Source organism: Sturnira hondurensis, unplaced genomic scaffold (assembly GCF_014824575.4).
Source record: "Sturnira hondurensis isolate 20B ecotype Veracruz unplaced genomic scaffold, ASM1482457v3 Scaffold0007222, whole genome shotgun sequence".
In the NCBI taxonomy this organism is placed as follows: Eukaryota; Metazoa; Chordata; class Mammalia; order Chiroptera; family Phyllostomidae; genus Sturnira; species Sturnira hondurensis.
In genome coordinates, this window is record NW_028079853.1 from 2,431,523 (window position 1) to 2,456,552 (window position 25,030).

Sequence of the window (25,030 nt, forward strand, 5' to 3'; positions counted from 1 at the left end):
ACTCTCTGAGCTTCCTGGATTTCCTGGAAGTCTATTTCCTTTGCCAGACTGGGGAAGTTCTCCTTTATTATTTGTTCAAATAAGTTTTCCACTCGTGGCTGTTTCTTTCCCCCTTCTGGTACCCCTATAATCCGGATGTTGGAACGTTTAAAGATGTCCTGGAGGTTCCTAAGCCTCTCCTCATTTTTTTGAATTCTCATTTCTTCATTCCTTTCTGGTTGGATGTTTTGTTCTTCCTTCTGGTCCATTCCATTGATTTGAGTCCCTGTTTCCTTTCCATCGCTATAGTTTTCCTGGACATCTCCCTTCATTTCAATTAGTTTAGCCTTCATATGTTCCTCTAATTTTTGACTATAATCAACCAGTTCTGTGAGCATCCTGATAAACAGTGTCTTGAATTGTGCTTCTGAGAGGCTGGCAATTTCTCGGTCGCTGAGAGTTATTGGCTCTGGGACTTTGAGTTCTTCTTGCGCCATCTTTTGGGCTGTTTGTGCCTGTTCTGTAGCAGGATCAGAGCCCTAAAGTGTTCACTAGAACAGGGCAACTAAGTCGCTGGGTTGTGACGTTGTATGTGGGGGCGGGGTCAAAGAGGGACAATGGCTTCCCGTCTGCCACCTCCCGCCGCAGCCCCCACCAGTGCTGCAGCCACCACCGTCACCAGGCCCACGTGTTTCGTTCCACTGCACACGAGTGTGCCACCACTGTCAGCCCTCCACCACTGGGTTCGCCCCCTGGGGCCTGCGTGGTCCGTCTCACTGTGTGTGAATGTGCGACCTTGGTCAGTCTGCCCCACATCCCGACTGGTTCCCGGCTGCCTGCGGGCCTAGGTCGGGGGATCTGTCCTGCCCGACCCAGCTCCACTGCTGGCTCTGCCTCTCTTACCGTCCCCATTGAACGGTTCGTAGTTGTCGGACTTCCGTATAATTCAATTTTCTGGTCTTTGGGTGTGTCCTTGTTCTCCAAACCCTTATTGTATTCAAACCTGGTTGTGGGAGAAGGCACAGTGTTTCCACCTATGCCTCCATCTTGGTGGAAGTGTACCCTTATCATTTAAATTGAGAGTATTAGCAAAGCACTTTTCGCAGGATTTTATACATTCTTTCTTAGGCCTGATCACCCTAGGGAACCCGCCCTTTCCAGCACAGGGCTGCACCCAGCACCAGCATTGTTTCAGGCTTAAAGTATTGTTTCAGGGTTAAGTCAGGCAGGGGCAGTAAGGCAGCCAAGGGATTAGGAGATTTCTGGAAGACAGAATGAAGACTCAGGCTATGTCAAAGTTGAGGGGTGAGGGTCCATCACCCTCTTTTTCTATAGCCCTCCAAGTCCTTTCCTGTGGGCCCCTTCACGACCATGCCTGTCTTGGGTCATCCCTCCTTTGAGGAATCTTACCTGTCATTGGCTAATCAGTCATCTGCTGGGGCCCAGGAGGGTGAAGAGAATGGGGGCCAAGGCAGTGTCCTTGCAAGGAGGATAAACTTTGCCTCCTAAGTGGTTTATGGTTCCAAGGTCCTTTACTCAGGTTTAGCCACCAGGGATTACAGCTTCTGAACCAGTTCAGGGTGGTTCCCAACCTGTCTCTCTTCAGCACTCAGGTGCTCCTCTGCTCCAGATCCTCTTTTCTTTATCTTGTGCATTCCTGGGTTTCAAAGGCTCCAACAGTCACTTTGCTTAGGATCCATTTGATTAGTCTTTACTTATTAATACAACTGCTAACATTTGATAGTGCTAATATCTGATTCTCTATCAAATTACTTTGTATCATGAGCCTGTTTTCTAGAGAGCTAGGTTAATGTAAAATGTATTATAGCTGATTCCCATACTCACTTACATTGAGATGGTTCTTGTTAGACATTGTTAGACACATGAACATGATGAAAAATATTTAAATATAAATGTATTTTATCAATAATAGAACATGCATTTTTTTAAAGATTTTATTTATTTATCTTTAGACGGGAAGGGAAGGAGAGAAGGAAAGAAATATCGATGTATGGTTGCCGCCCATGGGTTCCCTGCTGGGAACTGGCCTGCAACCCAGGCATGTGCTCTGACTGGGAATCTAACTGCGATGCCTTGGTTGGCAGGCCCGTGCTCAATCTACTGAGCTACACCAGTCAGGGCAGAACATGCATTTTTAAGATAATTCAGAAATGTAATTACTATTAAGATAAATGTCAAAAACTTCCCCCTAATGTTGTCTTTTTTCTGTTTGATTTTAGGACGAATAACCTTTACAGAACCAAATATTCAGAGTGTGCCAAGAGATTTTGAGATCCAAATGCCAACACTAGTAGGAGAGAACCCACCTTCGCAAGCCCAAGGCAAAGGCCTACTTCCCATGGGCAGGTAGACACTATTTCTTTGTACTTGCGTTAAAATACTTCTATGAGCATGGATGGCTCAAAAATAGTCTATTTTGCAAAATAATGAAAATAGTTTAAATTTGTTTTAGGTAGACACGTTTCTACTCTAGGCACTAGTTTCAAATCCTGAATTTGTCTGTAAAGAACCTAGTTGATAGTGAAAGGCTGAAAACCTGGGCCATTAATTAAGTCAACCATCACATGCTTATTTAAGTCAAGTACTAAAGGGAAGAATTTACCGATGTCAGGAACATCCCCCCTTCTGCCTTCCTCACATACACACAAAGGAAAGAAAATGCACATATAATTTACATTAGATTTGGTCAAAGAGATTTGTTGAGCTAAATGCCAGTGAATTATCTCAGAAGCAGTTTGTGGGAAAGGCTTTTACAGAAATGCAATGGTAGGGGGGATAGAATGTGAGAGGTGGGGGTGGGTGGGCAGGGGTGAGTAACGGGGAAAAGTGGAGACCACTGTAATCGAACAATAATAAACAATAGCTAGCACATATTAAGCATTTAAAAAAAGAAATATTTTACTTCCTATTTAATTCAATATTTGCTTAAAAAAGTATAGAATATTTGTTAAGCTTTAAAGTGAGTTTCAAATAATAAGGTTTTTAAGTTTCTTAGATGGAAATACTAAGTTTACTGAAAAATCAGGCCTTTTTCTCATATTTGAGATTGCTTCATATCCTGCTGATGATTTTGTTTGCATGACAGAGAAGGAAATAAGAAGAGTTGTGGCCTGAATTCTGGGCACCAGACACAGAGGGAGCAGAGAACCCCAGACAGAGGAGTGTCATTTTCGGTCAGTGTGCGGCATGCCTTTGTGCCTTTTCCAGGTAGGATGCTGGTGGTTTTATTCTCACTGATGTGGGGATATTTTTCAAAGCACTGATAAAACCTGCATTACGAATAAGCCTGAAAGTATGCATTGGCCCCTCCATCTTTCCTCTCTTCTGTGTAGCCCGTTGTTTCCCTTTGTGTTGCCAGGTCCGTAACAGTCATCATTGTCTTTATGATCTGTTCTGGGGGAAACTTCTGTGGTGTATGCTCATTGCAATGGTCTGCTGAAGCCACATTTTCCATGGTGACTGTAAACCTTTTTGGAAAATTCAATGGATATTTTAGGTCCTCGTCCTCTTTGACTTCGGTACAGCATTTGTCTTTGTTAACCAATCTTTACTTTCCTCAATTTCTCTCATCTCTTCACCAGTAAGGGCACACCATCTTTCTGTTTTGTTTTTTTTTTTTTTTTGTCATCATTACATTTGGAAGTCATGATCTAGTTCCCAAACAATCCCAACTATTAGTATATGTTTGTTCTTTTATGTTGGCAGGTCTGGGTGAGTGCAGTTAAGTACCTGAATTTGTTTGAGTTATGTCAGAAACATATATTCTAAGGGTGAATTTGGGCCTCTGATGGCACAACCTGCTTGACAAATTTCAATTTTGCTTTTTAAGTATGAACTATAGCATTTTTCTATTGTAACCATGTTTAAGTATTCAGTTCTGTGGCATTAAGTCCATTTGCTTTGTTGTGCATCCATTACCACACTCATCTCCAGAACTTTTTCATTTTCCCCTATGGCAACTCTGTACCCATTACATGCTAACTCTCCCTCCCCTGCTCCCCAGGCCCTGGTAACCACAGTTCTACTCTCTGTCTCTATGAATTTGACTACGCTAGTACCTCATGTAAGTGGAATCACACTGTATTTGTCCTGGTGCCTGGCTTTTTTCACTCAGCATGATGTTGTCAAGGTTCAACTATGTTGCAGCAGGTGTTGGGATTTCCTTTCTTTTTAAGGCCGAATAATATTTCATTGTATGTATATACTTCATTTTATTTATCCATTCATCCATCAATTTATTCTTACCAAAATAATAAAATTGTTTAATGCAAGAATATTTTATGTAGCTTCAGGTTAAATTTTTTAAATTAATTTAAATTCAATGTAAATGAGTTAAGTCTAGAAATTTCTGCCACATAAGTGTAGTGTTTAGTTTATTTACATCTAAAGTTATTATTGATATGTAGTTTGATTATAGTCTGCTGTCTTGTTATTGGTATTTTATTTGTTCTGTTTTTTATTCTTTTTTAAAACTTTAAATGACTATTTTATTATTTTATTTTCTCTATGTTTATTAACTATGTGTCATATTTGAGAATTTATAATATGCATCAGGGTCTATCTTCAAATAATTTTATGCCCCTTCATCTATAACATAAGGAGTTTTTTTATTTCCCTTGTCTTGTTGTCAATTTGATCTTTATGACCTTTATGAACTCTGCTATATAGTTTTTACCTTAAGCAGTCTTATCTTAACAAAGAAATCAAGAAACAAAGAAGTGTTTCTGTCTGTCCACTTTTTATCTTTTCTAGCATTCTTTGCTTCTTGGAGTAGATTAAAGTTTTCATCTATTATCATTTTTCTTCACCCAAAAAACACTTCTTTTAATATTTCTTGTAATGTAATTCTACTGACAATGATTTTCCTGGGCATTTCTATATATCTACATTTTATTTCATCTCACTTTCAAAAGATATTGTTACATGACATAGATTTATAGGTTGACGGTCCTTTTCTTTCAACTCTTTTTTGTTTAATTAAATACTTTTGAATTTTCTTGTTGTTCAAGTACAGTTTTCTGCCTTTTCCCCTCCCCCTCCCCACACCCCCATCATCCCCACCTCCCTCCCCTGTTTCCACCCCCCTTGTTTTTGTCCATGTGTCTTTCAACTCTTTAAGAATATCTTTCTATTAGCTTCTTGTTTGCATTATTTCTGTTGATAAGTACACTGCCATTTTTTCTTGCCATTCCTCCAAGCATAAGGTACTGTTTTTTAGATGCTTTGATATTTTCATTTGTTATTCAGTTTCAGCAATTTGATTTGGGTGTGAATCTCTGGGTAGTTTTCCATGGTTTGCTTATGGGATTTTTTAATTTGCTGACTACCTTGAGTTTGCAGTTTTTTTTCTAATCTATGTGCTCATATTTTATTAAATTTGGAGCATTTTCAACCATTATTTCTTGCAATATTTTTTGTCCCTATCTCTTTTTCTTCCTATTATTCCAAGTATATAGGTGATATATATCACTTCATATGTAATACCACTTGGTATTGTCCCATACATCACTGAAGCTTTTTTCTTTTCTTTTTTTTTAATCCCCTTTTCCTGGTGTTTTCCACTCTGTGCTGAAATGGATATTTTCCGTTGCCTGTTTGGATGTTCACAGATCTTTTTACCTTCAGTGTCTCATTGCTATTTCATCCTGTTAGTGAATTTTACATTTCAGATAGTGTACTCTTACTTTTAGAATTTTCATTTGATTTTTGTGTAGTTTTAATTACTTTCTGGCAATTTACTAATTGTTACATCATTGTTTTCATATTTCTTTAAATTTCTGAATGTATCTATGTTAGCTATTTAAAATTTCATCATCTTTAATTCCTGAGTCATTTTTCTGTTGATTGAATGTTCTCCTGATCAAAGTTACATTTTCCTGGTTCTGCACATCACTGGTATTTTTTTTTTATTATTGAATGCTGGACATAACAGTTGCTACATTGTTGACTCCATGGATTTTGTAGTTTTCATTAAAAACATTTTCTTCTGGCAGACAATTAATTTACTTTCACATGAGCTCGATAATCTGAGACTTCTAAAGTTTTGTTAGCAGATGCTTAGAGCAGCCTGTACGAGGGCCATGTTAGCTTTGACTGTAAGGCCTGGCCTTGCTGTGGTCTTGATGTTCAAGTTGGTCAGCGAGGTCTCTTCACTCAGTTGATCAGAACTTGGACATTTCTCATCATTTGAGAGTATGTTGTTCAAGTAGTTATTCAGCTGACAGCTATGCTTTGGTGGTTCTTTCTTTGGTGATAGTTATTTCTTTAGTATTTTTTTTCACCTGTTCCTTGCACAGCCTAATATATGGTCCAAAATCCAGAGAGATTACGGTGCATATTTCTGGTACTCCGTTTATGTAGTTTCTTTCTGTCCCAATTTTCACAAATTCTAGCTGCCTCCGTGGGTCCAAACTCCAGTTTTCACTTCCTCAGCTCAGACTGACCACAGTGCTTTGGTTTCTCTCTCCTTCCTGCAGTGTGTCCTGGAAAGTGCCTCCATTTGGAAATGTGAGACAGTTGCGTGACTTGCCCCATCTTCCCTATCCTCCCCCCTTCTCAGGGGTTATAGTCCTGAATTGCCTGCTGTCCAACACCTCAAAACAGTTATTTCATGTATTTTGTTTAATTTTACCTTGTTTGTGGCAAGAAGGCCATTAAAGTTGTGGTCATCAGTTTTATTTTATTTTTTTCCAGGTTGTGTCTTTTATGATACCACATCTGCTTATCTTTCATTTATTCATTGATTTTTTAATTGAATTTATTGAGGAGACATTGGTTCACAAAGCCATACAGGTATCAAGCATACCCCTCAATAAAATGTATCTGCTCACTGCATGGTGTGTCCATTCCCCGCCCCCTCCCCTGCCCACCTCCTCATAGTCCCCACCCCCTTTCCTTCTGGCTATCATCACACTGTTGTCTATGTGCTATGTGCTTGTGGTTTTTTTTGGCTAATTCCTTCACCTTCTTTCACCCTGTACCCCATCCCTCCTCCCCTCTCTTCTCTGACAGCTGTCAGTCTGTTCCATGTATCTATGCCTTTGTTTCTATTTTGTTTGTCAGTTTATTTTGTTCATTATATTCCATGTATAAGTGAGATCATATGATCTTATGGTATTTGTCTTTTAGTGGTCATTTGTTTTGGATTAGTATTTACATATTTTGAATTGGTTATTTATTCACATAGTTCAGAAATCAAAATATGTAAAAGGTATATGTTGATAAGCTTTGCTTTATTCCCTGTCCTAGCTATGTCGTTATCTGTAACTTTCATAGATAACTGTATTTATGAGTTTCTTATATATATTTTCAGTATTTTTAAGTGGATATAAGCAAATATGAATATGTAATATTTTCTTCTATTCTTACACAAAGAATACCCAATTACACATTCCGTATACCCTGATATATGCCTTACTTTTTCTTTTTTTTTTATACCAGAGTTTTGTGATTGTCAGTAAAGAAATTTACATATAAATCAGTTTAATCTATGTGCAGGTAACCTGTATAGCAATCTGTGGGCTTGTTTGCTGAGTCACAGAGTAAAAGCCTGTGCAGTTTTGATAGGTATTGTCAAGTTGCCTTCTAATGGGGGACAGTTACCATTTACTTGCTGATAACAGTGTATGTGTATTTCTTTCTCAGCCTGTCACAGAGTATGCTCTCCAAGTTCTGGATTTTTGCAATATAAGTAGAACAAAATTGTTTTGTTGTTGTAGACTTAATTTGCATTTATGTATTTGTAAATTAATTTGAGCAATCTTTAATATGTCTAAGTTTCTTATATTCTTTTAAAATTATATTTTAGTGATTATTCTATTACAGTAGTCCTGAGTTTTCTCCTCTTGTTTCCCTCCACCCAGGCCCCCCGACTCCCTCAGACAATCTCCTTATCCTTGTTCATGTCCACAGGTCATGGGTATAATTTCTTTGGCTGCTCCCTTTTCTATACTGTACTTTACATCCCCATGGCTACTCTGTAAGTACCTATTTGTACTTCTTAACCCCCTCACCTCTCATCCACATGCCCCTCCCATCTCTTCATCTTTAACCTTCAGTGTTTTAATTATGATGTGTCTTGGAGGGGTTCTCTTTGCATCCATCTTGTTAGGGACTCTGTGCTTCCTGGAATTGCATGTCTATTTCTTCACCAAATTAGGGAAGTTTTCTTTCATTATTTTTTCAAATACATTTCCAATTTCTTCTTCTTTTTCTTCTCCTTCTGCCACCTCTATGATGTGAATGTCAGATTGCTTAAAGTTGTCTGACAGGCTGTGTACATTATCCTCATTTTTTTGGATTCTTTTTTCTTCTTGTTGTTTTGATTGGTTGTGTTTTGCTTCCATATGTTCCAAATCATTTGATTCTCAACTTATCCACTCTACTGTTGTTTCCCTGTAAATTATTCTTTATTTCAATTAGTGTGTCCTTCATTTCTGACTGGGTATTTTTTATGTTGCTGAGGTCCTTACTAAGTTTCTTGAGCATCCTTATAACCAGTGTTTTGAACTCTGCATCTGATAGATTGCTTATCTCCATTTTGTTTAGCTCTTGTTTTGGAGTTTTGATCTGTTCTTTCATTTGGGTCACGTTTCTTTTGTCTCCTCACTTTGGCAGCCTCCCTGTGTTTGTTTCTATGCCTTAGCTAGAGATGCTATGACTCCCTGTCTTGATGGTGTGGCCTCATGTAGTAGGTGTCTGGTAGGGTCCAAGGGTATAGCCTCCTGTATCACTGAAGCTGGGTACTTGATGTGTTCCCTTTGTGTGGGCTGAATACACTCTCCTTTTGAAGTTGATTTTGGTTGCTGTTGGCAGATCAATGGGAGGGATTTACCCATGCCAGTCAGCTGCAAGGAATGTCTGTTACCACTGACCACCAACCTCCACCCTCCATGGAGGATCAGCTGTGCAGGTGCAGGGTGGTGGTGCTCCTGTGTGCTCTGGCCCTGGGGTTTCCTGAGTGTTGCAGGCCAAGATCAGTCCCCACCTATGTTTTGCCTGGGAACACCCTTCCTGAGTTATAAAGCAATGTGAATTGGTTGCTACTTGTGCAGGGCTTGGAGATTCCCAGGTGAGGCCATGACGTGAATCTATGTTGGCTACTGCTAATGCCAGTCCTGGGGCTTACTGAGGCCAGCTGCTACTTTGAGGGGATTGTTTGAGAGGATTTAGGAAGTTGTGCAGCCTGAGTCAAGACCAGCTATTCATATGGAAAAGCAGCTTGGGTGTTCCCATAAGTTGGGTGAGGCAGAGTCTCTGGGGATCTCCAAGGTGGGTCAGGCAGTGTTAACCAGGTTGATGGAGTCTTAGATATGGAACCAGTCTTCTGGCTCTGTGGGAGGAGGCTTTAGAAAAGGGATGATGGCCTCTTTTCGCCTTGATGCCAGATATCTCAGCCTCCCCCTGTCTGCCACCAGTGCTCCTCAAGCTGCCACCCCAGTGCCAGGGCCCAGAGGGAGTGAGTCTGAGTAGGTGAGTCCATGTGTGGGTTCTTTAAGAGAAACCGCTCTGGGCTCCAGAAGTTTCTTCCACCAACTCAATCCCTGCAGTTTTTGCAGCCACAAATTATGCGGACTTAAGTGCCTTGCATTAGAATCCTGGGCCAGAGGGTCTGGTGTGGGTGTTGGACTCCTCACTCCTGAGCCATCCCTCCCAAATTTTGATGCAGCACATGTGGGTGTGGAAGCAACCAGTTCTATGTCTGCGCCCCTCTTACCAGTCTGGATGGTTCTTTTAATTCTTTAGTTGTCAGATTTCCATGCAGCTCGATTTCTGTCAGTTTTGAGCAATGGTCGTTCTGTATCTTAGTTATAATTTTGTTGTGGTTGTGGGAAGAGGTGAGCCATGTCTGCCTATGCGGCCATCTTGACTGGAAGTGTCAGTTTCTTTTATTCTTATTATTTTCATGTACTACTTGTTTATGTTTGTCTTGTTCTTGATTTGTAGTACCTTTTAAATTAAAACCACAATGAGATACCACTTTACACCGGTCAGAATGGCCATCATAAAGAAAGCAACAAACAGCAAGTGTTGGACAGGTTGTGGGGAAAAGGGGACCTTAGTGCACTGTTGCTGGGATTGCAGACTGGTACAACCATTATGGAAAAAAGTATGGAATTTTCTCAGAAAACTAAAAATGGAGATGCCTTTTGACCCAGCAATTCTACTCCTTGAACTATATCCTAAGAACCCTGAAACACGAATCCATGATAACCTATGCACCCCAGTGTTCATAGCTTACAATAGCCAAGATGTTGGAAGCAACCTAGGTGTCCATCAGTAAACAAATGGATCCAAAAACTATGGTACATTACACAATGGAATTCTATGCAGAAGAAAGAAAGAAGGAGCTCCTACCCTTTGCAATAGCATGGGTGGAATTGGAAAGCATTATGATGAGTGAAATAAGCCAGGCAGTGAAAGACAAATACCATATGATCCCACCTTTAACAGGAACCTAAACAACAAAACAAAGAAGCAAGCAAAATATAACCAAAGACACTGAAATAGAGAACAAGCTGACAGGGACCAGAGGGGAGAGGGGAGGGAATTTTAGGGGAAAAGGGGAAGGATTCACAGGAACAAGTATAAAGGACACATGGACGAAAACTAACGAGTGGAAATGGGAGGGAGGTGGGGAGCACTGAGAGGGGTGGGCTGGGATGGGAATAAAAGACAGAAAACTATGCTTTAATAATAATTAAATAAAAAAACAAAACAAAAAATTATATAGCAATGAGTTCTTTGTAATATTAGTTGCAAGTATTTTCCTTTAAACCTGCTTTTTAATTTTTTTATTCTGACTTAGCCATACATATCTAATGTAGTCATTTCTAATCCATAGGAAATTATCTGAATCCTCTTAAAGACTTTTCTTCACATATAAACTACTTGATTATTGTTTTATCCTTGCCTGAGGACATTGTTTTTCATTGTTTTTTGAGAGAGAGGAAAGAAAGGGGGAGTGGGGGGGGGGAGAGAGACAGACAGACAGACAGACAGACAGACTTGGGATCGAACCCACAACCTGGGCATATGCCCTGACTAAAATTCGAATTCATGACCTTCTGGTTCATGGGAATACACTACAATGAACTGAGCCACAGTTGAGTATCTTTGTTATGATCAAAGTATACCTCATGTTTCTCTCCAGCCCACTTAAAATGTGCACACATTGGAAACCAGTTTTTCATTTGTATGTTCATTCATTCATTTAATAACCATTTAAGAGCCTATCATGTGCCAGGAATTGTGCAAAATTTTCTATAGAATCCAAAGGATAATTAAATCTCCCATCCCTAACATTGAGTGCTATTTTCAGATTGTCAGGTGCTTTGGAAACACTGATGGAGGCACGGCCTCAGTGGTTAAGAAGCAGAGGTCAGGGTGGCTTTACACATACCATACACACTTGAAAGCTAAATGAAAACAATCATCTAAGTTTCAGAACTGAACTGTATCATATTAAGAGCAAAGTTTTAACTTTTAGATATATGATATATTTAGTTCTTTGTTAGAACTAAATTTCTGTCATCCTGATTAATTATGTAAAACTTGAATTTTCCTTCGTACTAGCTTTTCTAAAACTATTTCTACTTCAGGTGGTATAATATTAGCTGCCGATTACTCTCAACTTGAACTGAGGATCTTGGCTCATTTATCCCACGATACTCGTCTCATTCAAGTATTAAACGCTGGAGCTGATGTTTTCAGGAGTATTGCAGCTGAATGGAAGATGATTGAGCCAGAGTCTGTTGGGGACGACCTGAGGCAGCAAGCAAAGCAGGTAATTCTAGTGACCATGCTTAACATAAGGGGGAATTGTAATGTTCAGAAAAATTGAAAAATTATCTCGATCATTGGCAGTTGAGGACTGATTTCTTCCGTTTTGGTCTTTCAAACCACATTTATCTGAGCCCGTCTCATGGTATTTATTGTGTCTCCATAGAGTCAATAAAAAGAATATGACTTAGTCTGAGGCAGTTAGGGTTTGAGAGGCCACATGGGTTTGTGGTAGACATTGTGGTGGTGGTGGCTGCCATTGTGTGTTTGTGTGTATTTACAAATCTCTTGCTAGTCTGTAAGCATATATATTTCCATCTTTCTATTTTCACACAACATTGAGTCACAATGCTTTTTATAAAAATGTTCACTCTAAATGCTTGTTGATAAACAAATAGTGTTGAGCTGTGGATTGTAATGATAACCAATAGCTTTCTAGTTTTTTCAGGCCACCAGTTAGCTAATCCACCTGTGAAACTTCATATTGTCCTTGGACCTCTCAAGTGGGTCCACATGAATTTCTACCCCTGAGTGATTGTCAGGCACAGAGGACATCGAAGGCCACATTTATAACATTTCTGTCCTCAGTTAACACTGATACTTCCTTGCCACATGACCTGTGGGAACTCTACTGCCATTTTCAACAAAGTAATATTGGTGGCTGAGGTAAAGGCACACCACTTCCGCCTCTAAGATCTGGTTTTACTAGTTTTACATTTACTTAGTTACAGCTGTATTTTTTTTATTTTTAAAGATTTTATTTATTTATCTTTAGAGGGGAAGGGAAGGAGAGAGGGAGAGAAATATCAGTGTATGGTTGCCTCTGCTGTGTCCCCTGCCGGAAACTGGCCTGCAATCCACGCATGTGCCCTGACTGGGAATCGAACTGCGATCATGTGGTTTGCAGGCCCGTGCTCAATCCACTGAGCTACACCAGCCAGGGCACAGCTGTATTTCTTGACTGGCTCATTAGGGAGAACCACTTTTTCTCATCACTGTCTGTTTGGCACCGACACTTATTTCTTCCTTGATTCAGAAAGCCAGCTTTGTCTTCTCTGAATATTTAATCTCCTTTGGGGTCCTGCATTTAGCAAGAATCAAACCCTAGATAAAGTAGGTAATATTCTAATATTTAATCCTCATAATAAACCCACAAAATAGGTGTTATTATTATTATCCTCATTTTATATAGGAGGAAACTGAGGCACAGAAGGTCAGTAATCTGCTTAAGCTCTTACAGCTACCAGCAGTAGAGCAAGAATGAGTTCGTGATGCTGGATGCAGATGTTTTGACTCTGTAACCTGAACATGTACCTGCTGATGATAGCGGCCTCTATTTATTAAGTTCTTGTGTGATTGATTTAACAGCATTTATATTGTAGCATTTTTTCCCTAAGCTACTATGCACTGAACCTCTAGTCCTTGAGTCTTACTGAGATCTTACTGGCATTAAGTACTGTCTGGGTTAAAAAAAATAAGTAGGTGTCACAACAAAATAAAGCATAGTAAAATCAAAAAGGAAAACAAAAAAGAAGGAAAATACTTCTCTCAATGTATTCAAAAAAAAGAAAAAAAGGAAAAAATATCTGTAGCTATCTCATCACATTAAAAGTGTTTTGGAATTCTGATAATAATTTTTTGCAAATTACCTTCTTAAATTTTATTTAACAGCATTTATATAGAAGTTGCTTTATATCATGCAATTTCCTAAAAACTTACAACAAATGATTTAACACTAACAGCCCCATGATGTAGATCTCTTCACTTTATGGAAGAAGGAATCAAGGTGCTAAGTGCTTAGGCAGCTTGTGTGAGACAATACATCTCATGAATGTTGGAATTAGGGTTTGAATCGACATGATATCCATTATTTAATCAGAGTTTCTTTGTTGACCTGCTTAGACCATTTTCCTTTATTATGCCAAAAATTTCATGAACTTGTATTCAAGTCAAATGAACTCTGCAGTTGCAGGACTTCAGATGGCTATGGGGTGAAGTGGATATTTATTTGCACCTCCCCTTATCAAGCTCTTTTAGTGTTCTCTAAAGGTTAGGAGAGGAATACTTGTAGCTTTTCTTTCTTACTCCGAGGCAACTCTTTAAACAGAAGTTAATGGTGTTAGGAGGAGTTATGAGGAGTAAGTAAAAAGCCTCTCTGAAGACTGCTGGATAAATGACGCTCAGAAATAAATCTTTCCTTTCAAAGCACTAGGATTACTTTCCTAAAACACACAGCATTTGTATTCATTCATATTTGTTTCTACCCTCCCTTCCTTTCCCCTCTAGAAATGTGTTCTAAAAGGCAGAAAAGATGTTCATTGGATATTATCTTTATGGTCCTAACCCCGCAAAAGCAGATGTAACCATTTCTTTGACTCACTATGAAATGGAAAGCTGTCAAATTTCAATCTTAATGAACTTTTTATATTTGTATTTTATGTGGTTATGACCCTCAATTTACTTATTGAATGTGATGGCTTCCTTTCAGATTTGCTATGGAATCATTTATGGAATGGGAGCGAAATCTTTGGGAGAGCAGATGGGCGTTAAAGAGAACGATGCTGCTTGCTACATCGAGTCCTTCAGATCCAGATACACCGGTAAGGAGGCCTTGAGTGTTCTCCTCTAGATACTGTTCTTTACAAATGTCTTTCCACATTGTATTAATTTCTAAAAATTTGGTGCAGAATTTTCTACTAACATTTTCATTAATTGGAAGTTTTCATCAGACATGTTAATTAAATAACATTAACCTTATTGTGAATATTTACTAAGAGGTGCATTTTCCCCTAAAAGAAGGGATGGAAACGGAATAGCAAAATATAGTTGATATGTACGGTACTGTGTAATTGTGACTATCTCATAAAATCTTGGAATTTTTCCATGCTTTAGGTTTAGATAACTTTAGTAGGAAACTGTAAAGCATTGAGTAAATGTACCAGAACCTGTTGAGTGAACAATTGCTGTTATAGATCAGTTTGTGTGTCATTGTTTTAAATGACCTTTTCTTTTGGAAGTTTACTGAGGTATAATTTACACTGAATAAAATTCACTTTTTTACGTGTATTGTTCTATGAATTTTGACAAATGCACACAGTTGTGTAATCTTACCACAACTAGGGTATGGAACCATCACCCCAGAAAGTTCTTTTGTGCCTTTTTTTAACCTACTCTGTCACCATCCCCAGTCCCCCAAAAGAAACTTTATTTACACATGGTATGTCCTTATACTTCAAAAATTATATGAATTTTATAAGACAACTAAATTTAGCAAGCTCCCACCATACAAGGCCAATTTATAAAAATCAGTTAATTTCTATTAGCAGTAAGCAGTTAGTGTATGAAGTAAAAATAAAAGCATTTACAATAACATCAAAATACATGAAGTACTTAGGCTAAATTTAACAGTATTTCTAGATTTCATTGAAAACTCCAAGGCAATCCTGAAACTGAAGAATACTTAGATAAGTGAAAGGTTTACCATCTGAATTGATTAGAAAGCACAGTATTAGTAGGATAACAGTTCTCTGTGAAGTGTTCTATAGATTCAATGCAATTCCAATAACAATTTCATTAGAGTCTTGAAGAATTAGACAAGCTGACTCTAAGTTTATATGGAAATTCAAAGGGACTAGAATAACATTTTTGGGAAAAGTACAGTGTTAAGTACTTACACTCCATGGTTTCAAAACGTATTATAAATCTACAATAATTTAGATAGGCATAAGAGTAGATATAGAAGACAATGGGCCACACAATAAAGAGTCCAGAAATATATGTGTATGTGTGTGTGTGTATATATATGGCAAATTGATTTTCAACTAAGTTACCATGGTAATTCAGTGAAGGAAAAATGGCCTTTTCAACAACAGGTGTTAGAACAAGTAGATACTGGTATGGGAAAAAAGTGAACTTCAACTTTTATCTCACATGCTTTAAAAAACTAACTTGATATGGAGCATAAAACCTTAAAACTAAGGTTTAAACTATAAATCTTCTAAAGAAACAGGGGAGAAAAATCTTTGTAACAATGAGGTAGCGAAGATTTTTTAGGTGATAATAACACTGAATAATAAAAGATAAAAACTGATAAGACACCATTAAGAAACTGTAGCCCTGGCTGGTGTGGCTCAGTGGGTTGAGCACTGGACTACGAACTGAGAAGTCATGGATTTGATTCCCAGTCGGGGCACATGCCTGGGTTGTGGACCAGGTTCCCACTCGGGGGCGTGCAAGAGGCAGCTGATTGGTGTTTCTCTCCCTTTTTCTCCCTTTCTTCCTTTCTCTTTATTTTTTATTTTTTTATTTAATTCTTATTCAAGTACAGTTTTCTGTTTTATATTCCCAGCCCTGCCCCCGCCCCCAGTGTTCCCCACCTCCCTCCCATTTCCGCCCCCCACCTTAATTATTGTCCATGTGTCCTTTATACTTATTCATGTGAGTCCACTTCCCTTCTCTTTAAAAGTTAAATAAAATCTTATAAAAAAAGAAAGAAAGAAAATGTAGAGACAAGTCACAGATTGAGAGAAAATATTTGCAGCTCCTATTAGCTAACAAAGAACTTGCATTCAGAATACATAAAGAACTCTTAGAATGCAATTCTAATAAGGTAAATAATCCAATAAAATAAAGGTCAAAGATTTGAACAGACACTTCACAAAAGAAAACACATGTATATGAATGACCACATCAAATGTTATCATTATTAGTTATCAGGGAAAGGAAAATTAAAATGACAAAGAGATACCTTTACAAAAACAAAAAAAATTACCAAAATTAAAAACCTTGTGTCTTGCACTCATTGGGATGATCACATGACTTTCCTCCTTTAATCTGTTAATAAAGTGCGCTGATTATATTGTCTAAAACTCCAAATTCACTCTTTTCTAATTGTAATTCTATAGCGGTCCCACTTTTTCTGTCTTTGCCCTCCTCCACCCCAGCCCACTCCCACTCCCACAGTCAGTCCCCACACTGTTGTCCATGTCCATGGGTCATTCATACATGTTCTTTGATAGTCCCTTCCCCTTCATCCAAATGAGTGCAAAAACACATGGGATAAAAAGCAGCAACTATTTATGGAGGAGAATCTAAAAGTGTATATACCAAGTGTATATACAGCATACAGTATTCCTAGTTGAAAAATTAGAGATATTCCCTATAAGATAAAACAAGACAAGAATGTCCACTGTCATTCCTTCAATTCAACACTGCACTACAGGAATTTCTACCTCCGACCTTCAGGCAGTGAATAGGGCTGTCTACACAGAGTGAGCTCACAGACTGTTGAATTATGGACAAATCCTGAGAATGGTGCTTTTCAGGGAGTCACCAGGTACATCACGTAGTGACAGTTGTCTGGGAACAGAGATGATGGGGAGCTCCAATCAGTTTTGTCCCCTCCAATGGCTGATAGGGATCTGGGGTTCAGAGTTACTCTAGAGTAAAGGTCATTGGTTTCAAGGCTACCATGGAGCTAAGGGGAGGGGATAAGAATACTGCAAGTTACAACATTTCAACACTCACTGTTTGTATTTTTCTGGCCATTTTTCTTGAATACACACTCTTCTGGTTGTTAGAAACCTTTGGTTAATTTCCAGAGTTTGGAAAATATTTATTTTGACAGCATTTGCCAGTGTTCTCATTGCTTTCATGCCAGAGGGGATTTTCATCAGCCCTTAATCCAGCAAGCCAGAAGTTCTTCTTATATATATTTAAAATTAAGAATAAATCAAATAAATTAGACTATAAATTTAAAAAACAAAAGTAAAAACATTGTATCTCTTTTACATTGCTGGTAAAGTTGTAAAATTGCACAATCACTTTGGAAAGTAGTATGGCTCTTTCTTACAAAGTTAAACATAAACTGAGCCATTTGATCCTGCAATTCTACTACTGGGTATTTATATATTTGCCCAAGAAAAATGAAAACATGTGTCCAAAGGAAGAGTTGTACATGAATGTTATAGTAGTTTTATTTGTAACAGCCCAAACATTGGGAACAGTCCAGATGTCTATCAACAGGATTATGGATAAACAGATTTTGGTATAGCTCTGCAATGTAATACTACTTAGCAAAAGAAGAGAGACATGAATGAGAACATATAGTGTAATTCAATGTTTATGCATTTCAAATAAATAAACTAAGAACATAAATAAACTAAGATGTCATAACTAAGTGTCATAAAGCACATCAGTGCGTGAGTGAGGCTGATAATGAGGATCAGGCTGTAAAGATGATGAAGTGCTTTGCATCTTTTAGTGGTTGTTATAGAAGTCTATACACTTATTAAGATACATCAAACTGTTGACCCCAAAAGGGTGCCTTTTATTGTATCTGAATTACATGTCAGAATGATTGTTTTTAAAGTAGTTCTTGCAATCTATGAATATTTGAAGGCCCACTACAGAGTCAGGTAAGAGAATTTGTAGAGATTTCTTAAATCTCAACCTTTTGTTCACTCTTAACTCAATAATATCACAGTAACTTAAATTTTTTCTGATTTATTATTGTTGTTCAAGTAAAGTTGTCTCCATTTGCCCCCACCACTCCCCTCCACCGAACCCATCCCCACCACCCACCCTTAGTTCTACCTCGCCTTTGGCTTTGTCCATGGGTCATTTATACATGTTCCTTGATGACCCTTCTTCTTCACCCCCCAATAACCCCTCCCACCTCCCCTCTGGTCACTTCAGTTTGTTCTTTATTTCCATGTCTCTGGTTATATTTTGCTTGCTTGTTTGTTTTGTTGATTAGCTTCCACTTATAGGTGAGATCATATAGTATTTGTCTTTCACTGCCTGGTTTATTTCACTTAGCATAATACTCTCCCATCAGTAAGTGAGTGAATCAAAAAACTATGGTACATTTACACAATGGAAAACTATGCAGTAGAAAGAAAGAAGGAGCTCCTACCCTTTGTGACAGCAAGTCTGGATATCACAGTAATTCTTAAAGAGAAAAAGATGACAGCCTGATTGCTTTCTAAATTTTCATGCTTGTGGTCAAATATCACCAACAGCTTTATCTGGCAGGGCAGTGTTTTCTCTTCCTCCTCTCAGCCACAGTCTCCCCAGATGTCGTTCCTGTGCCAGCCACCCCACAGAAATCCTCAAATGAGGAGTTGCAATTGGGAGGCGTTAGTGTTTATTATTGGGCTGGCCAAAAAGCCCATATGGTTCTTTTTGTAAAATAAAGCTATTGGTTTCTATTTTCACCAATAGCTTTAATGATTTTGATATTTCGAGTATGTTGGTGATTTCCCATGTGGTATAATGTTGATTGTTCTCAGTTAATGCCTCTGTTTCATTGCTGCGAGCTCCAGCTGTTCTACCCGACCGTGGAGAATCGTCCAGTGAGACATCTGTAGCACAGAGCTTTGCCAGCCACTTTTGACACATTTTGATCAGTCACAACACCGTCTCCATATACTGCACAAATCTTTATTTGAGTTTCAGTTGAGTTTTTACCTTTCTTAAAATAATAAAGCATAATATGCCCAAAATGTTGTATATTCTCCTCCACCTTTAATATTAAAATGGCTACACAAAAATTCACCACTTTTGATATTTTTTAAAATGCACATTGATATGAGACCTGTCACAATACAGTCTAACAAAATTTTATTTATTTATTTATTTATTTATTTATATTTTTTATTTATATTTTTTTCTCAATTTTTTTATTTAATTATTTTTCAAGTACAGTTTTCTGTCTATTACTCCCATCCCATCCCACCCCCCATCCTCCCCCCTCCCTCCCATTTCCACCCTTCTCAGTTGTTGTCCATGTATCCTTTATATAGGTTCCTCTAAATCCCTCCCTTATTTCCCCTGAAATTCCCTCCCCTCTCCCCTCTGGTCACTGTCAGCCTGTTCTCTATTTCAGTGTCTTTGGTTATATTTTGCTTGCTTGTTTGCTTTAACAAAATTTTTTTGAATGAAGTTAAAGACAACTAAGCACTGCTAGAGACATCTTACGGGGAAAAAAAACCAAAAACCTTTTTGGCCCACTCAATACTTAGGATGAACAGAGCCATGAGAAAGCAGAGGTTGCACAGATGAATAAAGGTAGATCAGCACAATCTCTATACTTTTATGTTTTAAAGTATATAGAGAAAGACCCTCTCTAGCTCAGAGACAGGACTGAGCAGTGATGAGATTGACCCTAACCTGGAATAAAGAATTCATCCTGGAGATTCATCAGACATAGGAATGGACCTATATTGCGAAGGACTAAGGCTGGTACAGGGGACATGAATGTGTATGAATAGCAGGGGGAGGGGGATGAAAGGGGACTAAATGGTAATGGAAAAACACAATAAAGATTAAACTGATCAAGTAAACCATTCATAACAAATGGGACACTATACATAGTCCTTTTGAATTTTAAGAAGTCGGTTGTATATGTTCCCAATGGAAGTTATAACTCATGCGTTAATTTCAGTTAGGCCCTATTTAGATTGCAGTTTAGATGGTAGTAGGGAGCTGGCAGAATGTTTTAAGCCTGAAAATGACAAGATCAGGGTAAAAGGATTAAGATAATTGAAGAACAGAAACCTGTGAAAAGTAGCATTAAATCCTCTTAAGATCCTGGAGTAAAACATCCTAGGTTTTATATCCTACTTGCTTGTTGTGCTGGAGTTTAGTTAAAAAAAATTTTTTTTGTTGTTTTGGTTAAAAACAAAGAGTTAGATTATATCATTCCTAAAATCTCTTTTATTTGTAACTTTTTGAGTGTACAAAAACTAAATGAAAGCTTATATGCAAATGATGATGTGATATTAGTGGAGTTTTATGTTTCACTACTTTGAAACTATTGAATGAAATTAATAATGGACTTTTGTACTTTTTTTCTTTGTAGGGATTAATCATTTTGTGGAAGAGACAGTGAAGAATTGCGAAAGAGATGGGTTTGTTCAAACTATTTTGGGAAGGCGGAGATATTTACCAGGAATCAAAGACAACAACCCCTATCATAAAGCTCATGTATGTTGAAACTCTGGATTTTTAACTTAAAATTTAAATGGCATATACTTTTCAACACAGACAGATGCTGCTCATGTCCATTAGAACAGCAGCCCCAACCTTTTTGGCACCAGAAACTGTTTTTGTGGAGGAATTTTTCACAGACTGGGGTGGTGAGGAGGGGGCTGTGGCTTCGGGATGATTCAAGCACATTACATTTATTGTGAACTTTATTTCTATTATTATTACATTGTAATATATAATGATATAATTATACAATTCACCATAATGCAGAATCAGTGGGAGCCCTGGGCTTGTTTTCCCTGCAACTAGACGGTCCCATCTGGGGTCACAGGAGACAGTGACACCCAAAATGTGTTGCTTCTGTCCAGTCTACCCTAATCTCATTTTGGTTGCTGTCGCTGCAGAAAACCCTGCTTCACAAAGATGGGATGTTGGAAATGGAAGCAGGCTTTTCAGTGCTTTTGTGGCAATCTCAGAATATTCTGCCTCGACTTTAACCCAGAACATACGGAGATCTGAAGCTGTCTCAAACATACTTTTAAGTCCATCATCATTTGTGATCTCAAGTAGCTGATCCTCTTCTAGCACGGACAAAGTCGCTTCACCTGGCTTATTCACAAATGGGTCTCAGATCCATTCTTTCATTCCTAGCTCAGGAGCCTTGTGTGGTTGGGAAAAAAATGCTCAAAGTCTTTTGAAAGCTGAGACAGGGGATCATGCACCAGCTGGGAGAAAGAAGGCCCTGGCTCAGTCTCTTTCAAAATCTCTGCTAATGTTTGAAACATCTCAAAAATCCCAATGTTCACTTTTGTCCCCATAATTCCAGTTTGCTTTGAATGCAGCTGCTTTATCTGCCGACTTGAACACAGTTGTTCTTGTCCCCTGAAGTGACGGACTGAGTGTGTTGAGCAGGTTCAATATGTCACACAAGTAAGTAAGTTTTGTGACCCATTCTGAGTCACTGAAATGTGCTGCCAGTGGTGACTGTTTTTCTAAAAGAAATCTCTGGAGTGGCTATTGTAACTCAATAACTCTTGCCAGTATCTCCCTTTAAAACACCATCTCACCTCTGTGTAAGAGAGGACGTGTGTGCTCAGCGTCCATCTCCTCACAGAACTGCACGGACAGACTTGAGTTAAGGGCATGTACTTTAATGTGGTTGATCATTTTAATCACATCCTGCAAAATGTTGTTAAGTTCAGGTGACATTTTTCGGCTAGCCAGCATTTCTCTATGGATGACACAGTGCGTCAACTCACATTCAGAAGTGACCTCTTTGACCCTAGTGGTGAAACCAGAAAGCCGTCCAGTCACAGCAGCCATTCCGTCCATGCATATACCAACACGAAATGACCAATTTAGTTTTCCTGATTTGTAATCACTCAAAGACTTGGATAGTTCTGCAGCTGTGGTGTTGGTTAGCAACAAAAGTGCACATAGAATATGCTCATACACATCCTCCTGAAAAAATATATCACACAAAAACAGGCATTGCTGCCCTGTTGTCAGCATCGGTAGACTCGTCAATCTGGATTGTGTACCTCGGTGACACATTAGTCCTCTCTAATGATTGCGCCTCAATATCTCCTGCTATTTCATCAATTTGTCTAGTTATGGTGCTAGCCAAAAGAGGAACATGTGCCACCTTTGGAATGACAGTCTCTCCTAAAAGTTCACAACAAATGTCCTTATTAGCAGCAGGCAGGATCAACTCCTCAGCAACAGTAAAGGGCTTCTAAGCTTTAGCAATGCAGTTAGCCACTGAAACTGATGCTCTCAGTGCAGACACATTTGATGAAATGGTGGCCTTCAATAATTGCCTCTCTTCTTCGTGTTCAGGTTATTTTTTTTTAAATTCCCAAGTCTTGTCTTTAATACAGGGTTCTTGATTTCCATGTGTGGAAGCAGTTTTGATGGTTTCATGGCTTCATTGGATAGGCAGTCACCACATATTACACAAAGTGGGATGGGAGAATGGGAATCACCTGTTGCAATGAACCCAAAATTTAAGTAGGACTCTTGGTATTTTCTTTTAAATGCATCTTTCTTTTTGTTGGCAGTCTTAGAGTCTTTGGCTGTCTCATCATTGGGTCTTTCCCTGTTTTCAAAGAAGCTCTCCAGTGATGTTTGTTTTTGACCCCTTCTGGCTAGGATTAGCATGTGGGCTTAACAAAGCTGTGACTGAGACAAGTGCGCAGTGCGGGAAAGAGGTGCAGAGGAAAGAGGTAAATAAAGCAATGGGCAGGTCATGCATAGACTGAGTGTCAGATTCTGACTTAAAGCCTGCCGCCAGATGCAGCTGTGCAATTGAAGTGCATCAACTCACTTGCCACTATAAAGCCTGCCGCTGAATGTGGCTTGTCATCTGCCACTTACTAATGGGATTTTGATATGAGTCTGCAAGCAATAGATTTATTACAGTCTCTGTGCAGTCAAACCTCCCTGCTAATGATAACCTGTACTTGCAGCTGCTTCCCAGGGCTGGCATCACAGCCTCAGCTCCACCTCAGATCATTAGGCTTTAAAATCTCACAAGGAGTGCACGACCTAGCTCCCTTGAATGTGCTGTGCACAGTAGGGTTTGTGCTCCTATGAGAATACCTCAGGTGGAAATGCAAGCAATAGGGAGTGGGTGTAAATACAGAGGAAACTTTGGTCACTCCCCTGCCTCTCACCTCCTGCTGTGCAGCCCAATTCCTAATAGTCCATGGACTGGTACAGTCCATAGCCTGGGAGTTGGGGACCCCTGCCATAGAGGGATCACTGGCATATTAATTGGATATTCTGTTTCATTAAGGACTTCTGAAGTGATGGCACTTGCCAGTCTTTTGGAGATTAACATAAATATCAGCTCACCCTTGTAACACTTCATTTAAAGATGTTTCAGTAAGCCAATATTTGTTAGTGTTGGTAATAAGACATTATTAATAAAGTTAATTCTTACATTTGCTAACTGATCTTTGTTTTGGATACCATATGCTAATCTTGCATACATATCACATCAGACTGACAATGTGCTCAGAGACTAGCCAGTCATTAAATTGTGATTTTTTTAGGTCATTCTACTTGTTTATTTATTTTAAAAGCACTAGTTCATTAGAGGCTTTTAGGATACCCAAATTATGGAAGAAGGCTATTTTTAATGTTCAATTAAAATTTTAATGATTGTATTTGCTAAGATTATGAACAAAAAATCTCTTTCTGAAATCATTGGGGCTCATAAAAGCATTCTCTGTATCTGGGCATTTCAGCTTCTATTTTAGTCCAGATTTTTCAACTTTAACTGGTTGTGTTTTGTTCCACCCACACAGTGCTGCGTGTCGCTGTCCACTACATAGAGCACAGAATGAAGGTCCCCAGGCTCAAATGGCCCAGCTGCCACCTGGAGCTGGAAGGTGTCAGAGCACTGGTTCTCTTAGGGACTGTGGAAGAATAGTTGGCTTTCTGTTACTTCTTCACTCTCTAGCCTCCCTTATCTCCACACGCAGACATCAGATGTTTATCAGGCTTTTTCCATCTCTTAAGTGAACTTGGTACTGTAATTGATGCTCTAGAAAAATAAATCTTAAAATGTACTAGAAGAGATAAAGCAAGCTAAACCTTTATAAAAATAACATACATATTTCATTACTTAGGCTTCAGGAAGAAGGTAGTACTTGAACAGGTTCTTAAAGATGATTTAAAATTTAGATTATTGGACACAAGAAGACAATCACATTTGAGTAAGAATTTGAGTGAGGATTGGCTAGAAGCCAATCTAGTAGGGATGGAGAATTCGACTTGTCACTTAGGAGCAGATGATTTTTCCCTTGTCAGATGGGGCCAGATAGTAGAAGGATAGTAGAAGCTTTTTTTTGAAAAAAAAAAAGTATTTATTTCTCTTTAGAGGGGAAGGGAAGGAGAGAGAAAGAGAAACATCAATGTATGGTTGCTTCTCATGCATCCCCTGCTGGAAACTGGCCCCTGCTGGGAACTGGCCTGCAACCCAGATATGTGCCCTGACTGGGAATCGAACCGTGATGGTCTGGTTTGCAGGCCTGCATAGTAGAAGCTTTTTAATGGCAGACTGAGAAATCTGGACTTGATCTAACAGGAATTATGCTTCTTGGAATTAACATGATAAAAAATGTTCATGATAAATGAACAATATATTTTTTGAGAACTAATATTTTTATAGCTAAAGATCTCAGAATTAGACTTCTTTTTTTCAACGCTACTATAGTTTTACATTGGTAGAATCTTTTCTTCTTTTTTTAAA

The 25,030-nt window shown here is 38.6% G+C and overlaps 1 protein-coding gene across 3 annotated transcripts in view; it reads left to right on the top strand.

Annotated features, from left to right (window-relative positions):
- The window catches only part of POLQ (DNA polymerase theta), a 148,036-nt gene that overhangs the window by 109,194 nt on the left and 13,812 nt on the right, over nucleotides 1-25,030 (top strand). For 2 of the 3 annotated variants that reach the window (XM_037051537.1, XM_037051538.1), the window contains exons 23-27: nucleotides 2,220-2,346; nucleotides 3,086-3,207; nucleotides 11,601-11,785; nucleotides 14,270-14,381; nucleotides 20,645-20,769. In XM_037051537.1, the coding sequence (XP_036907432.1) occupies nucleotides 2,220-2,346; nucleotides 3,086-3,207; nucleotides 11,601-11,785; nucleotides 14,270-14,381; nucleotides 20,645-20,769 (671 nt within the window). Of the gene's footprint in view, nucleotides 1-2,219; nucleotides 2,347-3,085; nucleotides 3,208-11,600; nucleotides 11,786-14,269; nucleotides 14,382-19,889; nucleotides 20,015-20,644; nucleotides 20,770-25,030 lie in introns of those variants that run through there. The other variant, XM_037051539.1, reaches the window with a different exon arrangement.